The sequence below is a fragment of the Diceros bicornis genome, chromosome 36 (genome assembly GCF_020826845.1).
Source record: "Diceros bicornis minor isolate mBicDic1 chromosome 36, mDicBic1.mat.cur, whole genome shotgun sequence".
Taxonomy (NCBI): domain Eukaryota; kingdom Metazoa; phylum Chordata; class Mammalia; order Perissodactyla; family Rhinocerotidae; genus Diceros; species Diceros bicornis.
Genome location: NC_080775.1, coordinates 32,321,465 through 32,340,405, shown reverse-complemented (window position 1 = coordinate 32,340,405; position 18,941 = coordinate 32,321,465). Strand labels below are relative to the sequence as shown.

Below are 18,941 nucleotides of genomic sequence, written 5' to 3'. Positions count from 1 at the left end.
ATTTATCTATCATTGTAAAAAACCTTGGGAAACTAATGGAATAGAACAAAATTAAGTATTCATACTTCCGAAACTCAGTAACAATCAGTATTAAATGTTAGTGCACACACACACACACACACACACAGAGTTGGAGTCATGCTTTGTCTACATATTTGCATCCTGATTATTTCTGCATTTTTTCACATCATAGGGATTTCCCCTGGTGTGAATTTTATTAGAAAATATATATATATTTTTAAACATAGTATCTTTTTAATTTTTATTTATTTATTTATTTTTTCCCCCAAAGCCCCAGTAGATAGTTGTATGTCATAGCTGCACATCCTTCTAGTTGCTGTATGTGGGACGCGGCCTCAGCATGGTCGGAGAAGCGGTGCGTCGGTGCGCACCCGGGATCCGAACCCAGGCCGCCAGCAGCGGAGCTCGAGCACTCAACCGCTAAGCCACGGGGCCGGCCCAGAAAATATTTTTAATGAATGCAAAATATTCCACTATAGAATATACAGTAATTTATTGTTCTCCTTTTGCTGGACATTAATACTGTTTCCTTTTTTTCCACAGTGTAAATGTCAGTGCCGTGAGACAAACTTGAATATAATTTTATTTGTTTTAAAAATGGTTAATTATTCAATAAGCTTTTTCTCTATCTGGAGTGATACTTAATGTAGCCAAATGCCCACACTTTGCCGTGGGAAAGGCCTTGATTTACATACATATCTTTAGATGAAATCATACAACACACATACACATACAACATGGGACACACATAAAGGGTAATGTGTAATGAATTTGTCTTTTGAGTTGTCTTTGGCTTTACTTTTCAAATACCAGTTTGCTAAGCTTGCTGTCTAAATTTTAAGCTGTTTGTATTTCAATCTGAGAGTTTTTTTTTGTGTGTGAGGAAGATTAGCACTGAGCTAACATCTGTTGCCAATTCTCCTCTTTTTGCTGAGGAAGATTAGCCCTGGGCTAACATCTGTGCCCATCTTCCTCTACGTTATATGGGACACCACCACAGCATGGCTTGATAAGCAGTGCGCCAGTTTGTGCCCGGGATCCGAACCTGCGAACCCTGGGCCTCTGAAGTAGAGCGTGTGAACCCAACTGCTATGCCACCAGGCCAGCCCTTGAGGTTTTTAAAAATATGTATATAGCTGATTAAATGCTATCTTATTTTCATTTATTAAAAAACTTCCCATGTTTTCAATATTCAGAAGGGACACTTGGAGGAAAGCATACTTGCTGATCAGTATTAAATTTATTTATTTCTGTTGAGTCCTTGAGAGCTTACCAATGCTGCACAATTTCAAGATGTTATAAATCCTTATCAGTGTGTAGTGGTTTAGGTTTTCTGTATAAAAACAAAAGTAGATTAGTAAGGGTTCAAAGTCTTCTGATTCGTTGATCTCTAATAGTTAAAACAAGTTGACATTCTTGTATAACTAATATAGTTAAGTGGCTTCTATTCTTCCAAACTGAATAAGCAAAACAAACAATTTTAGAATAATGTCACCAATCAATGAAAAGCTCTTATTTCTGAGCAGGGAAGTTCCACTCCGGTGTGTTACAGCACCACCATGTTGAACTCCGCTGTGAGAGGTGGAGCCTTCCCAGTTACAGCAGTGGTAATATCTCACTCTACTCTTAAGTTTGGAGGCAAGGCAGACAGATGTTGATGCTACTAAGCCAGAAGAGAGTTGGAGAGACCCCGGGTTCTGTGGGCTTCTGGATATCTTAAAATTGTTCATACTTTTTTATGGAGGTGAGACGTTGTGGGGAAGAGAGTCTTGGCTTTTTTCAAAGTTCTTTGTGATGTCTACTCATTCCTGTTTCCCAGCATTTTGTGGCTGACTGCCTTTTTCAACTCTTTGAGAGAACATTTTGCTCACACTTTGTATGGAAAATATCTTGCTAGAAGATGTATTTTCATTTGAGATTTTATGTGTGCTTAATAGTTCATCTTGGGAAAGAGTATTTCAATCCGTGTGAACACTTAAACCATTTTGCCATCTCTTTGGTCATCCTTGTTAAGTCAGTGTCCCTGAGAATAAAGAGGCCAATTAGTATGTGGAGAGAGTTCGATTCATTCCATCAAGAACGATGTAATGAGGCACTTAGCAGAGTCAGCCTACCATGAAGTTTCCTGTGCTGTTTCATTGTGCAGTGGTTATAAGCCGTTGTTCCTTTCCCCTAAATAATGAGAGGCATTGCTTTTCTAAGTTATATTAACCTCCCCCCCGCCATTAACATAGGTGAAAACAAAGATAGCATGAAAATCATATCTTGACTCGTTTCCAAGAGAGAATCTTACCTGATTAGGGAAAGGGGAAGAAAGCTACAAGAGAGCATATTGTGTTGGCATCATTAGCTTTTTTTTTTCATTTCTTAAAGAGAGACCTTGGAATGTTTCTGACCTCCTGGGTTTATGATTTCTGTTTGATTTAGTTCCTTGGCATATTTGGTATCTTTCCAATACCCTTGATACATAGAAGCTCTTGGAAGAGATGCTGTCTTAATTATGTCTTTGTCATCTCTCTTCCATTAGAAGAGTTTGTCAACATCATCTTCCATTAGAAGAGTTGTAAGATCTTCTTTCTTCCAACTTTAGAAAATTATTTTTATAAACATTTCTTGTAGTATGTTTTAAGATTTCCAAAACAATTTTTTTGTGATAGTAATACTGCTTGCTTTTTGCATTTATAAAGTAATGAAATATATAAAGAAGCAAGTAAGTAATTTGGAATCTTGAAGATGAGTGATATTGCGAGTTTGATGCATCAACTTCAGGACTTCTGGGGAGCATAGCTCTGTGTAGCTGGTGGCTGTCCTGATTACCAGTGGGGACTCATCCAATAAATATAGTTTAATTTCCTGCATTTTTTTCTAATTTGTGTTATATTGAGAGCATTTTTCTATGTCTCATAAATATTGATAGCTTGCATAATGCTCTTTTATGTACTGATTTTTTTGTAGTTCATGTTTATTAACTTTATTTGGTGATTTTCCTTATTGCTTGACATTTATACTTTTGCCATTTTTCTTTTTGCTCTTATAAGTAACCTTTAGAAGTATCCTTCAGAGAATATCCTTATATATCAATTTATGTTGACATCTCTGATTATTTCCTTAGAATATATTCCTCAAGTAGACTTACTTGACTAAGGAAATGAACAGTTTTAAAACTATTGATAATTCTTTCCCATAAATTCATGAATAATAAAGTGCAAAGTACTTATAATGTATAAAGCCTCGTGAGAAGTCCTAGATGAGGTGAGGTAGGGGATGGGGGTAGGCTGAGGAAAACAAAGAAGCAACTAGTACTGTTCCTGAGTTCTAGAACTTACTGTCTTACTATATAGGTTAATGGTTCCATCTGGCTGTGCATCAGAATTACCTCTGAACTTTTAAAACATGACACACACTCGTACCAATAGATTCACTTACCCATTTCAAGAAATTTGTGTGTGTTTAGTTCCTCTGTTGATTCTAGGGCATAGTCTTTTTTTGAGAAATCAGGTCTAGCTGAAAAGGGATGCTTACCTGTTAAGGGAAGGCGAACAGGAGTATAATTATTATTTTGAGATGTCTTCTTTTTAGGCTAATTTTTCTATCACAGTAGAGTAGAATCTGGAACATTTACCATATTTGGTTTTGTGACATTTCACTTCTTTTCACACTTAGATTGCTCAAATTTATCATTTTCAAATGAAAATCAATTAAAATTAATTTTTTTGAGTTTTTAAAAATATTACAACAACCCATTGAGATATTGGATCCTGTCTTATCAATGCAAAAAAATATTACAACAACCCATTGAGATATTGGATCCTATCTTATCAATGCAGAACAGGAAATATTTTTTCTAGATAGAGGCTATGATAAAAGCAATGTTTCTGTCTATTGTTCCTTTGTGCATCCCCACCTCTCCTCCTATCTTAGTTCAAAGTGTATTTGAATACATAGGGTCAAGACACCAAATTCCTGGTATTATATATTAGGTCACCCATGCTAATTCAGACACAAGAAACCTCCATAAAATGCCTACTCCCTGTTTTATTGAGAGTGAGAAAACTTTTACATTGATAGCCAGACAATACATTAGCAATTAACATTGAATCCTACTCCATGTGACTCTAAAACAGCTGCTTGCTCATGCATTCATTCATTCGCTCACTCATGGTCAAGTGATATTCTGCGTTTACCTGTTTCCTCATCTCCTTCTCGACACTTTCGCTTCTTAGTCTCCACTTTTTCTCATTTACTCTTTCTAATGTATAAGCCAGTCATATTAGTAAATTTGAGAATATGAGAATACTATTCTATTTTTAAACTAGTACATTTGACCAGTTGGCTATTAAAAAAGTTGTCTATCTTTTGGTTATTTATAAGCCAGCCATATCTGCCAGCTAGTTACAGCAACCATCTGAAACCTCAAAGGATGAGCTAAGAACTTCTTTAAAACCACGTTTCCTCTGTGCGAGACCTATAGCTGTATTTAATTTTCTGGGGCATTACCTTCAAGGGAGATCCAGCTGAGACCTAGATCTTAGACTATTCTGCTGCAACATTTGTATTTCCTGTTAGAGGCTTCTCAAACTATAATTTTCTTTCTTCTGTTTTGCATATTAAAACATCTTAATTTGAATGCAGTGCGTTTTTGGGCTTTCAGTAGGTGGTGATTATAATCATTTCTACAGTAGACCAACCTCAGGTGCCAAGCTCACCTAGGTTGAGTTGTTAATAACCTACTCTCATCTATTTCTGTGCCACATTTAGGAATATAATCTGCCTTCAGATGCTTTAAATATTATAACTTGTGTTAGAACTTATAAAATCCTAAGGTGCTATTGAGAAGATTTTTAAGCCTGGATGTGGTATTTTTAGAACTCACAAACTATTCCAGGAATATAAATCCAAAGTAATGTCAGAATCCTTATTGAGCACCCTCAAAGTTATGTATAGTACAGAGGGAAATGAATATGTTACACCTGTTTTTCTTGACTTGGGGGAGAAGACCGGGAAATGACATTGATTAAATTATACTGAACAAAAATTCACATGGTCTTTATACACTTAAAAATATTTTGGCCTCACTTCATCTTTTTAAGTTGGTGTCTATTTTTTTTTTTTAGAGTTTTTTTTTTTTCTTGAGGAAGATTGGCCCTGAGCTAACTTCTGTTGCCAATATTCCTCCTTTTTTTCCTCCCAAAGCCCCAGTAGATAGTTGTCTGTCGTAGTTGTACCTCCTTCTAGTTGCTGTATGTGGGACGCAGCCTCGGCATGGCTTGATGAGCAGTGCGTAGGTCCGCGCCCAGAATCCGAACCAGCGAACCCTGGGCTGCCGAAGCGGAGCACGCAAACTTAACTGCTGCACCACCTGGGCTGGCCCCGGTTGGTGTGTATTTTTAATTTTTGATACTTTAGCTTGTAAACCTGCCTACATTGAGTCAAGTTACACTGAGTCATTTTCTGTTCTGTCATTAAAAAGGAAAGTATGAGGTGGGAGGCTGGGACCTCGGCCCGGAGCTTGCGTTCTAGCTGCTCTGGCCACCTTGGGTTAATGGGCATGTACTCCAGGCGCCGTTACCTTCTGGGCTGCCTGTGGAGAAATGGGTTTGCTCAAGATCTTTTACAACGTGGGGGTGGAAGTGATTTCCATCTATCCTGTCTCTAAACTGTATCTCTTTTTTGAGGTTTTGATATTTTCGTGTAATGTTACTTAAGTTGCTTTGAGTGCCTGCCAGACACTCTACTTGATGTGTTACATGTTATATCTCATTTAATCACTCTCTGAAGGGTAAATGTTGTTGCTATTCCTATTTTATTGATGAGGAGGTAGAGCCTTAGAGAGTTTAAATAATTCACCCAGTAGTTAAACCAACTGCTAAAAGATAAAGTTGTGATATGAACCTAGATTTTCAAGTTTCAAATTCCATGCTCTTAACAAGAATGCTGCCCAATGTTCATTTAGTTGAATATTTTAAACTGTAAAATATTTCATAATAACCCTTATTTTTATTTCCTCTAAAGTTTTGTTAAGCAATTAAAATATGAATATAAGAATAATCAGCATTTATGTATTATTAAGACTGGCATTTTCAAAAACCTCACCATGTCTATAATATATATTAACATCTTAGTCTTAAGTAAAAATATGCTAGGTTCATTAATATCACTGCTAATAATCTGGTTGTGTTAACTGACCTCCATTTCTTTCCCCTTTTTTGGGGAAAGTTTTGCCTTTGTCTATTTTCTCTAATCCTGGTGATTGACATTATTGTTATTGAGAAATTATATATGTGGCCCTCTTCTTGATGATTTATGTGCATTGCTCAAAACAGCTTAACAGCAAAGTAAATAACGATATAATTGGATTATAACCCAAAGACCAAAATAATATCTATGAGACTATACTGATATTAGTAAATGATTGAATAAAAAAATAAATGGAGGAAAAGGGACAAATTTCCTTACAGAAGAATTCCAGATAATATCTGTAATACTTCCCCCTCCAGAAGGTGGAACTTGATTCCCCTCCTCTTGAGGATTGGCTGCACTTAGCAATTTGTTTCCCAAGAATAGAGGATGGGATGTGAAAAATGCTGACTTTATAGTGGGGAAATGTGGTAGACACGCCTTGACCAGGTGATCAAGGTTAATATCACCAGTTAGTCATGGTGATGTCATGAACCCCTGAGGTGGTGTAATGACATGGGACCTCAGTGGAATTTTCCCCCAAACTCTTAACTCCAGTTTAATCATGAGGACTCTTCAGACAAACCAAAATTGAGGGACAGCCTACAAAATATCTGACGAGTATTCTTCAAGGATGTCATGGTCATAAAAAACCAGGAGACTGAGAAGCTGCCTCAGATCAGGGGAGACTAAGGAGACATGATGACTAAATGTAATTTGGGATCCTGGCACGAAACAAGGACTTTAGTGGAAAAAAATGGTGAATTGCTGATAAGTCTGTAGTTTGGTTAATAGTATTGTACCAATGTTAACTTGTTTTGACAAATATACCAGGGTTATGTAAGATGTTAACATTGGAGGAAGTTGGGTGAGGAGTATGCAGGAGCTCTCTATACTGTTTTGCAACTTTCCTGTAAATCAAAACTTTTTCCAGAATAAGAAGATTTTAAAAACCCAGCTTTACAAGGTAGGTGTATCGTCTAGATTTTGTGCTGAGAATCAGAGATGCAGTTAACACACTGTGCGAGCCGGGATTCAGCTACAGGTTTCTGTGAGCCTTCTGACACACTGGTCATCCGCGAAATGTATTTTTCTCGTTGGGAATGAGTTACATTAAAAGTTCTTCAACTAGTTTTATTAAATACTGAGTGAAGGTTGGCGCCCTTCCCCACGACAAATCTGAATTTGAGGAATGTTTGCCAGTTTTAACCATGCTGCGTTCTCATGGCTGAGTGCTCCCATGTTTGTCTTGTTGTCGAGACAGCCTGGTGCAGCAGCTGTTTCATTTCCACTTTATTCAGATTGATAACTTTTTTTTTCTTTAGGTGGAGGGGTTCAATAGCAATTACTCAAAAATTTCCTGGAATCTAGTTTTTTAAAATTGTAATTTTCAGTTATAATTTGGAGACAAAAATAGTTTCCTTGAAAATTAATATCCTGCTCAGAGAACATGCTTCTTCTGCTGATGGGGTTGGAGAAAAGGACTTAATTCTTTAGAAGTTTGAGCCATCAATTTCTTTACTCTAAAATGCTTCCCATGTGGAGGTAGAATTCTCCAAGAAGGTCATTATTATTGTGTGAGAAACAGTAAGTAGGATAGGATTGTGGTAAGTGAAAATAAACATGTTGAAAGTGTATCTGTGGAGATGATTCACCTGAGGAGGCAATTTCGCAATTAAGGGGAAAACTTTAAGAAACCTGACTTGTAGACTCTCCCTAGGGACTTTCACAGACATTACCAATTGTTCTGCTAATCCACCACGTCCACTGAAGTTAATGATTGTGCGCAGAAAAATGAAGAAGGAAGTGCAAGTATTTACATTGGCAGACTAGTTATATATGGTGCAAGTATCTGATTTTCAAATTTTAGTAATTTATTTGAATATCTATATTGCTTTAAAATTAAGGTGAAAAATATTTAGATAGGTAAATATAAAAGATTTGTATTGCAGATTTAATGTGTAAAACTGTAGATATTGTGGAATTCGGCAACCACTTTGCCCTCTAGAATGAGGGTTGTTCACTGATAATGTTCTGCATCAGATTAAAAAAAATTGAGTGTAAAAAGAAAAATACTTGCATATTTTACTTTGTCTCTCTCGTTTCCTAGCATCTGTTCCCTTCCTCCCTTGACGTTATGCAAATTGCTCCTGATGCAAAATGCTATTGTTATTTACAATTTTAGTTTTGAGATATACACATTTCCAGTTATGTGTTTTTGAAAGAAAATGAAATATGGATGGATATTTCTTGCCTTCAAAATAAGAAATGTAGCACTTTCTAAGATGTTTTAAAATTGTTTCAGACTTAAATTTGTTTTTGGGAGTCAAGCAGCATAAGTCAAATGTTGCTCATCTTTATTATAGTTTTAGAAAATGAGCCAGACTTTTCAAAATGTAATCCGACCTGAAATATCTATATCTTGTTTTTTCTCATACATTTGCCCTTGGTTGAAGGAGTAAGGTCAAAAATGGTGGTCCCATTTTCTCTATTCTCGACATTTGCTGATCATGAAATGCTTACGGCTGTAGGACAATTAAGTGGCCATGTTGGTTTTTATGAAATACTGTGCAAGAAATAAAATGGGAGCTGCTGTTATTGCTGCTTCCCTTTTAGCTCTGTTTCTTAGTTCCTCTGAATCCAGGTGGAGATAACATTTTTGTAATTTGAAAAACTATTAAACTTTCCTCCCCGTCTACCATTTCTTCACCCCCTTATGCATGTTTCTATAGGATAAAGGAGATACTCCCAGTTATAGCTGGCAAGAGATCATTGTAATTTAAAATAATTTTAAAGCAAACATTTTACTCATGGTTATTCCTAAGACTCTGTAGTGTTTATCAATGAACCAACCATCTCTAATGTAAATAAAATTTTTGATTCAAGATTACATAATTGTTTTGCCCTACTTTATATACAAGAACTCAGGAGACACTTGCTTGTGGGAGGAGATCATTGTGTGGGAATGACAGGATATCAGAAATTACTGTCATTATCCAGGTAAACTACGGTTCCTGGTTAGATCAAGAGTGGGAGGTTGGAAATCTCAGAAATTGGTCATTGAAGTGGGTAGGTGTAACCAGGGGAACTGGTTAGTCTTCCTTATCTTCACAGAGCATTTGTCATAACCTCTGTTTCTTCTTTTAGATAGTAAGAGGTTAAGCTGGGTGTTCTCTAGCTTTTTCCTTCCAGCTTTAAAATTCTAAATCGCAGGTTTTTCATGGCATTCTGAACTGTTGAAGTAGCTGGGGAAATTGGTTCAAACAAGTAGCCTGAATGAGGCTGATCTTCCTCTTTTCCTTGGATTTCCTGGTCTGCTCCATGAACAGATATGGCAGCTTCAGAGAGACCTGTGCTCTGATGGTCACCTCTGGAAACATCTGGCATTTATAAGTCGATGTATCTCTAAGAGAAGTTTAGGCAACCCTTTTTCATGTCGGATCCCTGTATGTTCATAGCTCAGCGTAGATTCATGTTCCAGGGGTTATTTTTCTTTTCTGATATTAAATATCGACTGTTAACTAGGTACTGGCTGAAGTAGGTTGTGAGATAAAACTAAAATGTTATGCTTCTGGTTTTATCAACATATCAACCTGAAGGATTTGCTGTGTCATGGGAAATTTATTTGCAAAATTATTTGTAATTCTCAAATGTGTACTTCTATATTAGAGAGTTCCAAAATGAATTTTTGGGCATATTTAGCATTCTTGAGTTTCCGACTGATTTAAATGTAATTTTATGATCTAGAAGCTATTGAGCATGTATCATAAAGACTGAAAAAGACGTGAGTTATAGTGCAGAATTTTCAGGCCAGAATGAGTTTTAAGAATTGTGCATGATACCTTTAACATTTCAAAGGGAAAGTAAAATAAAATTTGATGTACATAAAATTTGATGTACATGCTAGATTTTATTTTGTACGTTAATAAGAAGAAAATTTGCTTGGATGAATTACTTTCGATTTTTTTGCTAATTCCTGTTCAAAACTTAAACTCAATTTAAAGAGAAAATTAAACTAAAGATTTAAAAATAAAATATTTATTAGTTATGAAATTTGAGCTGAAGAGGTTCTGTAGTAAATGTTTTGGCATTCAAAAATCTCTGGATTTAACCCTTTCATTTTTAAATTGATAAACATATACTATTTCCTTTGTTTCCTCCAACTCTCTAATAATGATTAAGAATATGAAAGAAAGCAATAATCAAAAAGGAAAGTAAGACTTATACGTGTACCAGTATTTGTGATCATTTAGGTACAGGAATTACTGATCACATGTCTAGGAATTACAGCTACCGTGAGAACGACTTGCTTGACCTGTGATCGGAACATTAGGCATTACATGTAGGTTGTTGGTCTCCATGGATTTCAAATAATGCTTTTTAGTTCCTTGCACTTCAAAATAGCCAGGTGCCTAGGATAAGTGAGGTAAATACTGTGTTTGGAGTAAAATCCTATGCTTCCTTATTTTAAATAGGCATGCAATTGGTTTCAACGGTTAGGCCAAACTTTCTGACTCGGTTCATAAATTGGTTATTGAACCTGTGTTTTTGTGTGTGCGAGTCGGTTTATTCACACACACAACCCCACCCCCTTCTCATTTATTATCTAGAGGATGATTTGAAGGTCAGAGAAGTACATTGACAGCAGTCCTATTTACAGACCATTTTATGGTTGTTATCTTTTCCTAAGCTTTAGCCTTGGCATTGCTTCCAAGGTCATGCTCTGGTGTAGCCGTCAGGAGGCACAAAAGAAACACTCTGGCCCCAGAGACAGGAGTGGGTCTGCTCCATTGAATCAACAATATGGTTACTGATGATTTTAGCAAGCTTCGTGTAACTTTTCTAAAAAAAAAAAAAAATTACCCTAAGCCATAATTAGTAATTTCACTTCAATCTCATAATTTCAGTTTAGACAGCTTGAAAATAGGTTCTTTTGTTTTTATGTGCATCTTTTCTTGGGGAAATGATAAAGCAAAAAATTGAATTCTCTTTGACCACAATTACAGAGCTGAAAAATACTGTAAATTTAAAACCTTAAAACCACATGGGAATGTTTGAAATCATAGGATGCCTGGAGGGTACAAAAGTGAAATTTATATGCATTGAGTGTTTAGTCTTTCAAAATATGGCACAATTCCTGATGATTTTTAAAAAGATGTTTGGAATTTTTGCATTGAAATAAAGTGGAAATGTAGTTGGGTTTCCTGTACTAACATAGAAATATACATTACTTCTATAACGTTCATGAAATATTCCTATATTTCTGTAATGTAGGGATTTAGGCTTGCCAAGAAATCTGACCATCAGCTAAATAGCTGTTTCTGAGTGATAAAGCCCTGGAGTTGCAGCTTAGTATAGCAGGGATAAGCCTCTGTCCCAAGGCGTTGGGGGTTCTGTGTGATTTCTTTTGATTGAATTGTAATTGTCTTGGGAGGGGGAGAGAGGACAGTTACTTTCTCTACCCTGGAAGAGATTTACTCTATAACCAGGGTACTGCTACCAGGGAGCAGCAAATTAATATGCATTTCTCAGCCTGGGTGGCTTTTTGACACCTGAGGATGTGGCATTACATTCAGATGATAAGGAAAATCCCAGATCACAGCAGGAACATCTGTTTTTTTCTGGCAAGAGGGAAAGTTTCCCACCCAGTGCAAAGCTTGAGTGGCTGTTTGGGGTAGTCTCATAAGTGGAGGATTGAAGTTATAATTAAAAAAAAAAAGGAGAGTAATTCCTTATGGTACTTTCTTATATAATCTTTTAGACAGAGTAATGGCTTTACTGTAATAAATTATTTTTTATCTTTAGCAAATTTAATAACCATTAGAACTTTGCATATTAGTACCACTGATAGATTTTTATAAGTCTAAAGAAAAAGATTTCTGTTTTTGTTTTGAAGTTTACCAATATACAGATTGGAGGCATTAATATGATCATAGAATGAAATAGGTTTAAAATCACATTTTCCAATTTATTATAAATACAACTCTAACTTGTTGCAAAAATATTAATGGCAAAAAAATTTGTTGGTTTGGTTTTCTCTCTCTCTTTTTTTTTTTTGTGAGGAAGATGGGCCCTGAGCTAACATCTGCCAAACCTCTCTTTTTTTTTTTGCTGAGGAAGACTGGCCCTGGGCTAACATCCATGCCCATATTCCTCTATATGGAATGCCACCACAGCCTGGCTTGGCAAGCCATGTGTTGGTGTGTGCCCGGGATCCGAACCGGCGAACCCTGGGCCACCGCAGCAGAGTGTGCGCACTTAACTGCTTGCACCACCAGGCTAGCCCCTGGTTTTCTCTTGTTTAGGTTATGAAATAAAGGCTTTCCAATACATTTAACTTAAAATTTTTTATTTTTTTTGTAGTCAACTATAGTTTAATCCATGAAAAATATAGTCTTGCATAGATATAGTTAAGACTACCATATTTTTAAAATCATTTACACTGAAATAAATATCTTCAAAATGAAAATAAAATGCACTCTATACATTTCAGTTGGAAACTGAATATCCAAGTATGTATTGTGAATTAGAAAATACATTGCACATTATGAGGTTTATTGATGCTCTCACATCATGGATACAGGATCACGGGTCTGTAGGAGGACCACACCATTTGCATGCACTCGATCCAGACTTCAGGTGGGATTGTGAGGAAGAACATGGCTGAAACGCGGGTAGTACCAGCATGATGCTGTCAACAAAATAATGTATCTGTTGAATAGTGATTAATAATATATTTAGAAATCCTTCACTTTCCTGATAATGACTAAGGTTACTGTAACTGGACTTTTCATATATCATAAATTAATTATTTATTAATAATTTAATTAATAATCAATAATTCATTATTGACTTTATCATAACCATGTTGAAGTAAGAAAACTGAGGTGTTAATATCAGTTTTGTTTTTCTTGTCAATTAAGTACTCAAAGTTGATTCTACAAATATAAAATTGTAGAATTTTTCAGATGGAGTTCAAAAGGACAGGTCTTTTGATCTTGAATCCTTATCCACCTTAATATGATTCATTTGTAGTGGCCTGCTGCATGAATTACATGTCATAATTGATGTAAGTGGAGAAATGTTACACTGCTTTTGAGATGCAATTAGAAACAATCACATTTTCCACAGACATTGTATACTATAGGTGTGACATTAAATTAAAATAGGCATATAATAATGATACACATCTTTTAGTGTAAATCTAAAAGTACAATCATTATATTTCAGTGAAAATGCATTGTCACTGAAGTTTATTGTGACACTTTTTTTTTTTTTTTTTTTTTGCTGAGGAAGATTCACCCTGAACTAACATCTGTGCCAGTCTTCCTCTATTTTGTAGTGGGTTGCCGCTACAGCATGGCAAGTGGTGTAGGTCCACGCCTGGGAACCGAACCTGGGCCGCTGAAGTGAAGTGTGCCAAAATTAACCACTAGGCCCCATGGCTGGCCCTTTTGACATCTTTTTAAAACATTGCTGTATCAATTGTTTTTTCTGTGAGGAAGATCAGCCCTGAGCTAACATCCATGCCAATCCTCCTCTTTTTGCTGAGGAAGACTGGCCCTGGGCTAACATCCGTGCCCATCCTCCTCCACTTTATATGGGATGCCGCCACAGCATGGCTTGACAAGCGGTGTGTCGGTGTGCACCCGAGATCCGAACCCGGGCCGCCAGCAGCGGAGCACACACACCCAACCGCTACACCACGGGGCCGGCCCCGCTTTATCAATTTTTAAAACAACTTATGGAAGTGTTCTTTTAAAATTCAGGGATTCTGAAACCACCTGAAAATAGGAAACTTAACAAATATTCAAGAAAAAGCCATCCGTGTTGACGTAGGCCGCAGAACTAAGTGCTTGAGTTTAAAGGTGGATGTTGATCTTCCATGTGGGTTTCACTGTAATAGTGGAAATAGCAGTTTTAAAAATTAACTAAATTATGTTAAAACTATAATTAGAAGTAAAATTAGAATATAGTGGTAACAAAAAGCATGGCCTTATTCTAGTGAGAATCAGGGAACAGAGCATTTGAACTGGGTGATGAAGGATGGTATTTTTACGGAAGAAATGTTATTGGGAGTCTAGGCTCAGAGAGATGGTGAATGAAGGCGATGAGGCATGAGGCACAGCAAGCACGATTGTCCACTGGTCGGCTTGCAGCGTCTGACTGAGGTGTGATGTGATCTCACATACATTTTAGGAAAATCTTCCATGGGAAGCGGTGTAGAACACCGTTGCAGTGCATAAGGCTTGAGCCAGTGTCGAGGTAGAAGGCTGCTGTAATCCTTTCAAGTTGATCCTGAGCTAGGGTGATGGCTGAAGTGTAAACTCTTGGTCAAGCACATTGGATTAACAAGACCTAGCAACTGTGGGGATTCGAGAGAGAGGAAGGAGTGAAGAGGATTGTGAATATTTTTCAGAAGGGTGCCAGAATTGATAGAGGAGGCGAGTTTCATTTTGGATCTATTGATTTTGAGGTATCTTTGGGACATCCTGTTGGAAATTTAGATCATGAATTCAGGAACAAGTTTAGTGGTGGGGACCTGTGCCTAGAAGTGTCAGGAAGGGGGTTTTGAAATCGTACACTGTTTGGGCTTGTCCAGGGAGACGCTAGTCAGCAGTCCATAGATAGAGACCATTTAAGGGACAAGGAATAATGACGGAGATTCAGAAGGAATCACAAGGAAGTACCAGTAGCATACTGGAGTCTAGACACCAAGAAAAGTGAACGTTCTGTGGCATCTGGTCTCTTCACGTTCAAGACGTCTTTTTCTTTTGCGAGTGGCATTTTGTCACTATGCAGACATCCTGTTCATCATCAACTTGTCACCTAACAGGTTTAGCATCCATTGATTATCTTTGCCTGAATGAATTATTTCATTAGGAGCTGAAAATGGTGATTTTTCTAATTCTGTTAATTATTCTGCTTCCATTATTTGACGTTCTTCTGAAAAGACAAGCTTCCTCTCATCAGCTGACACTGTTGGTTTCTCTGAAATACGGTTCCTACTGAAAAGGCAGGATAGATTTTTAATACTTTTGTTTAATAATTCATTTTCAAAGTAAAGAGTTGGTGTAATAATTGCTCCTAATGGTGGAAAATGAATAGAAAAGCCGGGTGCCCAGCCGGTGGTAGTAGCCCCAAGATCCGTGACATAAGAATTGTCTTTGTGTTTCTCCACACTTCCAATCCTTCTTTGCGTGGACATTTAAGGTTCTGTCGTTATTAAATTTATCTACCCCTTATAACTTATTTGAATTTCTGGTCAGTAAGTTTATGGACTGTTATGGGAAACAGATAGTTTTGCTTTGTTCTAGAGTTATCACGCTCAAGTTTTTAGGAGGGCTCTTAGTGTTTTGAGACACAGTGGGCTTTAGTTTCTTCATTTGCTTCATTCTTTTCTGTAGACTTTGTCTGTGTCCTCTGCTTATGTTACCATTTCCATGTCTCTGTGAGGCGGTCAGTGCCTAATCCCTGGGCGTGGGGCGTCCTCCCAGTCTTACCGGCATTTTCCTTGCACTGCGGTTCTGCTCCTTTGTAGCTTCCTTGAGCTGCAGTAACCAGAAATGTACAGAGTTTTTCTACTGAAAAGTATTTGCTGCAAATTTTTAATTCTACTATTGGGTTTTTAAAGTTTATTTTCTGTAGGTTAATTTTTTAAAAATTTTATAAAGTTTCATGCTAAAGTTTATACTGGTAAATATTTATAGATTAAAAAAATGTTCCTGTGTCACAATATTAGCATAGGTCCAAGACTATCAATTCATTTTATTTATTTATTTATTTTTTTGGTGAGGAAGACTAGCCCTGAGCTAACATCCGTTGCCAATCCTCCTTTTTTTGCTGAGGAAGATTGGCCTTGGGCTAACATCTGTGCCCATCTTCCTCTACTTTATATGTGGGACAGCTGCCACAGTATGGCTTGATAAGCAGTGTGTAGGTCCGAGCCCAGGATCCGAACCTGTGAACCCCGGGCCACCAAAGCGGAGCACACCAACTTAACCACTATGCCACCGGGCTAGCCTTCAATTAATTTTTAAGTTTTATTCTCTGATGGAACTCACAGAAAAAGAGAAAACAATAGACCTAGTCTGTTGCTAAGGTCTATACAATGCAAACCTATATACTTTTTTGTTTCTGTGTTTGTATTCACTACTCACATGGCTTAAGTAATGAAGGATAAGTATCAATCATATGTAAAATATTTTATAGCCAGACTACTATTAACAGAATTATTAAGGAGAATATTTTGGTACTTCTCTTAAAATGGGGCACTGATATTAGTGGGTCCAAGTGAGGTTAACATTTTTAATTTGTTCTTGTAGGAGATACTTAGATTTTGTTATTTGTTATCCTAGCCTTCTCATTTCTTTTGAGAACATTGAAATTAAGTTGTACAGCCTAAAAGCCAAAGCAAGTTGTTATAAGTTATTATTTGAAAGAACTATCCATCAGCATTTGGTTGCTCTGGCACATATTAAATAGACATTTATCAGCTGACTACATGTTTGTGTGAAGACATCACTTGTCATAAGCACATTGGGGTGAGCAATTATATGTCTATTATGTACCACGTATTGGGATGGCCTCATTTTCTTACGTGCTATTTGAATTAATGCAAACAATTAGCCTGTGGAGTAGATCACAGTAGAGCCCAGAGAGTCCCAAGTCTCCTGCCCAAAGTCACAAAACTGCAAGGATCTGAATAATGTGCAGATTCGTTAGTCTTCCTTGTTCTAAACATTTTTGGTGAATAATAGAAAATTGCTCACAATATTATAAGCTTGGAAAGAAAAAGAAAGGAGAACATACCATAATTGAGAGACAGTAGAAGTCTTATATAGACGTATTTTTCATTTTCTGGTGCATATACTTGGCCTGGGGAGATTGATTTGGGAGGGAGTACAGAGTATGTTGTTTCGTCTACTGTACGTGTACGCGTGTGGCTACTTTCGCCGCTGCAGTCATGAGACTCCCTTATCTTGGGGATATGACTACATTTCTGAGGTCCAGTCTGGGTGGAATGTCCTCAATCAGCTATTTTGTATAGACTTGGAAAAAATATTTTAAATGTGTAGAATCGTTTTTCTGCTACTTTTGAAAAACCAGGTGAATCATTAATTTGCAAGGTCTGGTTTTTTACAAGACAATTTTTTGTTTCTTTTTGAATAGAAAGATGAAAACTACAGAAGCCTCCCACGGGATACTAGTAACTGGTCTGAGCAATTTCAGAGAGACAGTGCGCGCTCGTCTCTGAGTGCCAGTCACCCAATGGTGGACAAATGGCTGGAGAAGCAAGAACAGGTAACAAACGCATCCTTCTGCACGCGTCACTGGATAGCGCCCTGGCCCAGGCCCCGAGAGATGCTTCCCTCCGTCACGTTGATGACGACAGATACACTGTTCTCACAAACTTGGGTTAAGTACCAGGCTCTGTGTCGGAGTCTGTCTGACATCGATGTAGAGTAGTTCTGAGGTGGTCCCTGATCAAAGATTTCTCATAAGCAGTTAGGAATATTTGCTGTAGGTTCTGAAGCACCATGACCTTAGAGCTTGTTATGTTGCTGAGGCACAGATATTTGGCAGTGAATAATAAAAAGATGGTTGGCAGTTTATGAGTAGACTTTCAGGAGCACCCATGGACTCTTCTTATTGATAGTAGTCAGTTAAAGGATCTGAAGAGGCAAATTAAAATATTCTGTTATACCTGACTTCACTAAATGAGAGAAATGTGTGCTATAGTGTTGTTTCAGAGTTTAGATGATTTTATCAGGTTGGGGAATTCTCCTTTCATAAATGTCAAGGACCTATTTTAGGTTTATGTTTTTAGAATTGCTTAGTTCACTCTGCAGGGTAGCCCACCTACAATTCATGAAATCAGAATTGTTTACCGCTCACTGTAAATAATGGCTTCCTGTCTTGGGAAGAAGGACTGTTTGCAAAGTTGTTACATCACTGTTAGAGAAGCCTTCATTGCATATGAAGACTAAGAATGTATCTGGTAAGTTTGATGTATAAAAACCAAATGCTTCCAGGGCTGTTATTTAAAAGTCTTCATTGTTTATTGTTAGTCACAGAGTTTTCTTTGTAGTTTTAATAGTTTTTGATCTTAAAAACCCACTTGTTTGGTTACTTCATCGCTTAGTTATTTTCTTAAAGTCCACATGGATGGAAAACTAGGTGAGTACTCAGTGAGAGAATGTTTAGCTGTTCATCGGTTTCTAAGATTATTAATAATTCTCTTGCCTGGATACTGAAATAACTATTTTTCAATTTAGATTAATGATATCAGTGGAAAGAAATCCTAACTGTTTTACCTAATTCATCTGGGTCTATGTTTTATAGCATAAAACTCCTAAAATAATTTTGTGTATGTGGGGTATTCGAATATAAAACAGTAAAAAAGGACAGTTTGCCACTGACACCACTGATGATATGGCGCATGGACTGATTTTTATAATATAGTAAATATGAACATGCAAACGTGTGTTGGAAGTAATTTAAAATAATGAAAGAACCATGGTAGTTCTACTTAGGAGAAACACAATTTTCTCAAAATAATACAGATTTCCAACTAATTGATGTTATGATTTCATTATTACTTTGAAATAAATGCTTCTAAGATTTCGAGTTTAGCATGGGCCTAGGGTCAGACTGGCTGATGACCAGCTATTTACCATATGTGACATTTGGGCATGTTGCTAGATGTATCCAAACCTCAGTTTACTTGTTCATCAAATGGG

General features: G+C 36.9%; 1 protein-coding gene across 17 annotated transcripts in view; it reads left to right on the top strand.

Annotated features, from left to right (window-relative positions):
* The window catches only part of PARD3 (par-3 family cell polarity regulator), a 624,264-nt gene that overhangs the window by 293,553 nt on the left and 311,770 nt on the right, over nucleotides 1-18,941 (top strand). For 14 of the 17 annotated variants that reach the window (XM_058532758.1, XM_058532753.1, XM_058532760.1 and 11 more), the window contains one exon: nucleotides 17,371-17,502. The exons of the other annotated variants lie outside the window; for them this stretch is intronic. In XM_058532758.1, the coding sequence (XP_058388741.1) occupies nucleotides 17,371-17,502 (132 nt within the window). The remainder of the gene's footprint in view (nucleotides 1-17,370; nucleotides 17,503-18,941) is intronic. 17 annotated transcript variants of the gene reach the window in all.